Source organism: Lycorma delicatula, chromosome 12, assembly GCF_047948215.1.
Source record: "Lycorma delicatula isolate Av1 chromosome 12, ASM4794821v1, whole genome shotgun sequence".
NCBI classification, from domain to species: domain Eukaryota; kingdom Metazoa; phylum Arthropoda; class Insecta; order Hemiptera; family Fulgoridae; genus Lycorma; species Lycorma delicatula.
The window spans coordinates 58,390,460-58,397,235 of NC_134466.1; the positions used below are offsets into that span (position 1 = coordinate 58,390,460).

The following is a 6,776-nucleotide window of genomic DNA, read 5'->3' on the forward strand; positions in this document are numbered from 1 at the left end:
AAAATCACTTCCTGAATTAGAATTGTTCCTCCTTGTGAAGAAACACTTTGTATGTAAACTTTAACTCTTAAAAAATTACTGACATTTTAATGAAAGATGATGCTTTCAAAACTATAAAGAAAGTAAAATAATAAAATATGCTGATACACGACATAGTTATTTGTGATTTAAATTGCAATTACTATTAAACATACATAAGGCAAATTGGAGATTCCTTCCTTCAACAGATACTGACACTACACAGAATCAACTTTTTCTAATCAGCTCAGATATACAACACATGTATTACATACCGATTGATATTTGTTATTTTTGTGCATATTCGTTGTAATTTGATTAAGTTGCTTTAAGTTTATATAAAGAATTATCTTTTCAAAGTTTAATTTAACATATTTGCAAAATATGAAAATTTGAAATTCAGTCATGTTTTTTTTTCTTATTTTGATGTAATATCAAAAATCATGTTGTAATAGTAAAAAATTAATTAGTTTTTTATACACCTGAGATTAAACCTGAAAAAATTAACATAAATTTGTGATAATGTACCCCATTTTTTGCCTCTTTCCCAGGCAGTTTATTATCAACATTTTATAACTTCATTTAAGGATTACATAAAAATATCAATTTTAAATATATATAGAAAGAATTTTTTATCAGTCATGAAAGTACTCTTAAAACAAGAACAATTTTTTAGATTGAATGGTTTATAAGATACAGTTTTTTAAACACAAGCCTTTTAATTTATGTTGAGATTGCCTCTGTAAAAAAATTTATTTCCCTGAGACAACAAATTTCATTTGTATTGATATGCCTATGATTAGTTGTTTGATTTAACTGTAAGTATATCTTTTTTTTTTTTTTAATAAAACTACTTCTTTCAGTAATTAATGATTATCATTCCCTACATTGGAGTTCAGCCATAACAATTTCAATACTGATGTAGTTTTCTGTTAACTTTTAATGAAATTTTTTTAACAAGTATTAATTACTAAATCACTACAATTTTAGATAAAATGTAGTAAATTATTCATCAATGTTCTCTCCTAAAATATTATATTGTAATATCTTAATATATATTTATAATATTATATAATATATTTATATTTATAATATTATGTAATATATTTATATTTATAATATTTTATATATTTTAATATTATATTATATTTGTTGTTAGGTACTGTAAATATTATTTTTTAATGTAATATTACTATAAGAGGGACATTCAGCGATAATTATAGAGACAAATAATTATGGAAAAATTATTCTTTATTCAATGATAATGAAACTTAACACTATTTTTCAATTTAACCTCCTTGGATACATTTAGGCACTTGATTCATATTTCTGTGGGCTTTCTTATTCCAACAATAAAGAATTGTTTACCTTCATGTCAAGCCATTTTTATATTGCATTCTTACTCATACATTTTTGCTAAACTTAGTACCAAAGGGTTTTAACCCTTTGAGAACCAAACAACAAAAAAATTTTGATGCATAATTGGGACTGTAAGGTAGATGTGTCATCACCTCCAGACCTTACTTTTAAAAAGCTTCCTGTGTCGTTTGAGCAGTATGAGGATGGGCATGGTAAAGAATTATACCTTCAGAGAGAACCAGTATGTTTCTTCCTTATTGGAAGTTTTACATTGTTTTCTACCATATTCACAATAGTACTTGATGTTGTTGTATCTAGCTCTTTCAAATAATCACAATAAATTGGGCTGAAGTCCAAAATACTGTTAGAATCACTTTACTGACTGGCACATAGGTTTTTATTTTCTTTCTGGCAGGTGAACTCGAATATTTCAATTCCGTACTTTGACGTTTTTGTTCCAGTTCAAAATAATGAATCAAACTTTTATCACAAGTTAATAATCTAAAAAAAAGCATTACCTTCCGCTAAAAACCCTTGTATAAGTTCTTTACAAATATGAATTCAGCAGGTGTCTTTGTGATCATGAGTTGACTGTCTCAGAATCCACATTGAATACGTTTTGCAGTAATTCAGCTTATCATGGATAATGCACTGAACAGTACCAATAATTTTACCAATTTCAAAACTTTTTATGTATTTGATCTTGTTAATAAGATTGCACCTGCAATTATGCAAAGCATTCAAAACTTCCACTATGATGAAAATCAGTGATACTTGTTTGCCTGAATTAAACTGTTCCAATCCACTAATAAAAATGTTCATGGTTAATACAATTTTTACCACACTGTTTTAATATCCATAAATTTTACTATGTTTACACCTTGAGAAAATAAAAATTTTATCACAGCACGCTATTTTTTCATAGTACATATTTCAAGCAGAGCTGACATTTTGGAATAAAAAAAAAAGGTTTTCTATAATAATGAAAATTTATTTTCAAACAGCTGATATTTTTTATATCAGGAGTATCAACTTAAATGTCAAACAGTTCAATTTATTCTATTAAATAGTTTTTTTAGTGTTGCCATTTGTCTCTATTCTTATTGAACAACACTGAAATGTAATGAAGTGATGTATTACAAAATAATTGCATAATATTATAGTTTGTATTTGCACTTACGAAATGCACTTGTATTGTGAAATGATTGATATTTTTTATGTAGATATTTTGTTATAAAATTAATATAAGAATTCATAGATTATGGAATTCGTATACTTACAGTTATGTTACATTTGAAAAAATATATAAGTAACAGTAAATTCTTTGAAATCATCCAGTAAAAGTAAATAAAATATAATTATGTAATGTGTTTTTTTTTTAACTTTCAGTGAGTCATGTTACTGATTGGCCTGTATATTATTCCTGCACAACTAATCATCCACATTTGTTCCCATACCAGATCCATTTTCAGTCAAAATTGCTTAGCAATATGTTATGTGTATGTTCTGTGTGATGCATATTTATTTTGGGTGTATCTTCTATTAAATCAGCAGAGTAAAACATTTAAAATATGATTGTAATTCATAAAGATGTGAAACAGTGGTATTAAATTCAACATTATTGTATATGGTTCAATTTTCATACAGTTGCAGGTGGTAAATGATAAAGATCATAAATGCTGTATTTTTTATCACTTAATAAAAACTGTTATAATACTCATTTACATAATACAGTCATATCTCATCAAACAGGTTAAGAATTCTTCATAACATAACAGTACACTTAATTACGAATGATGTATTCAGACTACATTAAATGTTCCAATATTAGAAATAAAGTTAGGTTATAATAAAAAAAAATTAATTTATCGTAAAATAAAAAAAAAAAAAATTATATGTTAAAAACTTACTTTTATTTAATAAATATGTAATACAAAACTAATATGGAAAAATACAGCCTACCCAGTCCTCAGTGGACCTGTTTGTCATAGAATTTTTTCTTAGTTCATCAACATACTATGAAAAATGAATACTCTACAAAAATGGTTCTCTTATAAACATAAAAATTACTGTTATTTTTTAATATGAGCCAAGATAAACTTTCTAAATGATAAAGGATTAAAAAACCAACTATGCTTTTTATAAATTAATATTGAAAACACACTACACATTCAATTGTCTCTTAATACTTTTAAATGACTACTAAAAAAATGCTCATTTCACAAAATTTAGCCACCTTGAAAAATATGTAGAAATATGAAATGTATCGTAATTTACACAATTAAAGTCATTCCAATTCAAAAGACTACTGCTGGTTTAACCTATATTAAAAACAATTATAATATTAACGTATCACTTATATTCTTATGTGCAGTAAATATATGTTTATTCATCATTTTATTCACAGAATATGATATTTAGTGCTATTTATTCATTCTATATAAGTTTCTAGAGTTTCCATGTTGTTACAAGTTCTACCATACATTGTCAAATACAAGCTGTAAATGGTTACGTAAAATGTTACTTGTATAAAAAAATGCTGGCAGTACCGCATGACTTTCCTGGCTATGCCAATCAAAAAACCATTTTTAAAACTGTAGAATAAAAAATTCTATAAAATTTTTAAATAAAATAGCCTTAATCAACAATGGGAAAATACTTTAAAAAACAATTTATCCCAAGTGGATAATCTACCATTTCAATCGAAATGTAAGAAGACACTCAGATTTTGGGCAGTCCTTTATTAAAGTGTTTGAAAGAATCAGGGCGTTCTGAAAAATCAAGCTTCTTTAATATTATAAATAAATGTAATATTATATATATATATATATATATATATATTTATAAAGATATAAACTTTATACCTTCAATTAGCATTAATTTTTTTATTTAATACTGAAAAATTAAAACATACAATAGATACGTTCAACAAATATAAAATAATAATTGCGTCTCTTCAAGAAACTAGAGTTACGAATGAAAATGTTTTTGATTCGCAAAACTACAGAATTTACAAAAGTATTCCAGGTAAAAGAATTATGAAGAATGTCCCTCACCTTGGCTCTGATTTTGCAAACCAGAAAGATATACAGGAAAATTAGTAATAAAAAATCACCAGAAAAGTATTCTTCTTTTTCTTTCTCAATTTCAGCCGTTAGGAGGTTACTATAAATCAACCTTTGAACGTTCACTTTTTCACTCTCCTCTTAGATGTTTTTCCTTTTCTTCAGCCCAGTACTTCATCTTTTCAGAGAACTGTTGCTTGTGTGGGAAAAAAAATAGCCTTAAAAAAATTCACAATTTTGCCATATTATAAAGACTTTTAATAACACTAATATCTATCAAAATTAGTTTTATAAATGATGAGATCAAAAATTAAAAAAAAAAAACATTTTTCCAAAATTTCTTTTTTTTCTCTAAATCTAATGCTTTCCTTCAATAAAGGCTAAAATAAATTTTTCTGCACTTTAGGTTCGAGGTCTAAAATTTAAAAAAAATTGTTGACATTTCTTAATATCTACATTAGAAGTATAAACTTTCAAAAAAATTATCTAAACTGAAGGGAGATAGAACAAAAGAACAAAAACATATTTCAATTTTAAGAGTATGTTTTTGAAATTTACAAAAAAATCTACACCCCATTTTTGACATGATGCTTATGCTTTTCCCTTTAATATAGTTATAGTTGCCAGAAAAGTAAAAAAAATAGAAAAAAACAATCAACATAGCCCCATCTTGGTTTAGAAAGATTTCAATAATGAAAGTGTTTCTGTACTCCAATGTACACTAACATAGTGTGTGTGTGTGTGTGTGTGTGTGTGTGTGTCACTGCTAGGAATAGAACATTTTCCCAAATTAAGTTTTCTCATTGTAAAGAATATATTTAATTGTCAAACTTGAAAAGTGTAACGATAAATCTGATAAAGAGTACTAACAAAGTAGCAACTTATTATTAACATATAAATTTATTATTATTGTTTTGTCTTTATATAAAATTTAATTAATTATTTTTCTGTTTCAGCGGCATCCACTAGATGTGCAGTATTTTGATAAAGCTTTTACCAATGAACGACCAAGGTTGACACCGGTTGATAAAACGATATTACAATCTATGGATCAAACACAGTTTCAAGGATTTAGTTATACTAATCCAAATGTTACTGAATAGTATTAATCATGATTTATAGCAGTTTTATAAAATAATTATAATTAATATGTAAAACATTTCATGGTAGGATTATGTTTAAGTATTACGACAAATTTTTTTATTATATCCATATATATATACAAAGTGTTTATAAAATCTGTTTCAAGAATTCAGAGGATAGTTGCCCACTTCAAAATAAAGTAAAACCGTATGTTCGGAAATGCTTAATTTACCAGCTACTACCATTTTGTATTTTTAACATAAAAATTTCTTTCTCAGGAATCTTTAACCATATTAAGCTGAAATTTTATATACTGCTAGGATACCTAGAGGTTTAATTCTACAAAAATAATGAACCTGATCTCTCAATCCATTTCAAAATGGCAGTTATGTAATTTTTTTTAATTTTTAATATCTTTGCAGCTACTGATTTATTTAGATGTCATGTTATTACAAAAAAATATTAAGCATTTTATGACAAAGAAAGTGACATCTTATTTATTCAAATTCATTTATAAATAATAAAGTTATGGCAAAAATTCTTGAAGTGAGTCACTTAAAAAATCAGTTTTCATAAAATTAAACAACTCAACACAATCTCAACTGGAATAATTTTATTAATGTTTTCATGTAATAAATTATAGTAATTCAATAACAGAAAATATTAAAATAAACTAAACAATAATTTTTGAAATTATGAAAATATTATTAAAATAATATTAATTTTTAATCTAGAATGACTCACTTCAAGGATTTTTTCATAAATTTGTTATTTATGAACAGGTTTGAATAAATAAATTGTAATTTTCACATAAAAAGGTGAACCCTTAGTGATGGAAAAAGAAATGTACTACATCCTTTCTGAAATGGTAAACAAAGACATGCAGGGATTTACAAGTTGTATATAATAATAACACATCTATAAAATGCAGATCTTTTATGTAAAAAATTTCTGTAATAATTTAGAATGTCAAACTGGAGATTTGTATTCTAGTGTATTAAAAAAATAAAAAATAGAAAAAAGAAAAAGATATATATATATATAGAGGTAGATAAATCATCTTAAAACGGGTTTGATAACAGTTTTTTTATAAATCCTTTACCCCTTTTTTATGTAATTTTTCTGTGTGAGTTGTGAGGTTTTGTGTGTATGTTGTTGGTATATATGTATGTATGCTGTTGCATATAATACAGAAAAATCACAGCTATATGATTGGAACCTGTTATGAAAGCCTTTTTTTCTGTAACTGTT

The 6,776-nt window shown here is 25.4% G+C and overlaps 1 protein-coding gene across 3 annotated transcripts in view; it reads left to right on the top strand.

Moving 5' to 3' along the window:
• The window catches only part of LOC142333012 (uncharacterized), a 99,333-nt gene extending 92,780 nt beyond the window's left edge, over window positions 1-6,553 (top strand). For all 3 annotated transcript variants that reach the window (XM_075379782.1, XM_075379781.1, XM_075379783.1), the window contains one exon: window positions 5,399-6,553. In XM_075379782.1, the coding sequence (XP_075235897.1) occupies window positions 5,399-5,545 (147 nt within the window). In that variant the 3' untranslated portion in view covers window positions 5,546-6,553. The remainder of the gene's footprint in view (window positions 1-5,398) is intronic.
• Window positions 6,554-6,776: the final 223 nt, after the last annotated feature.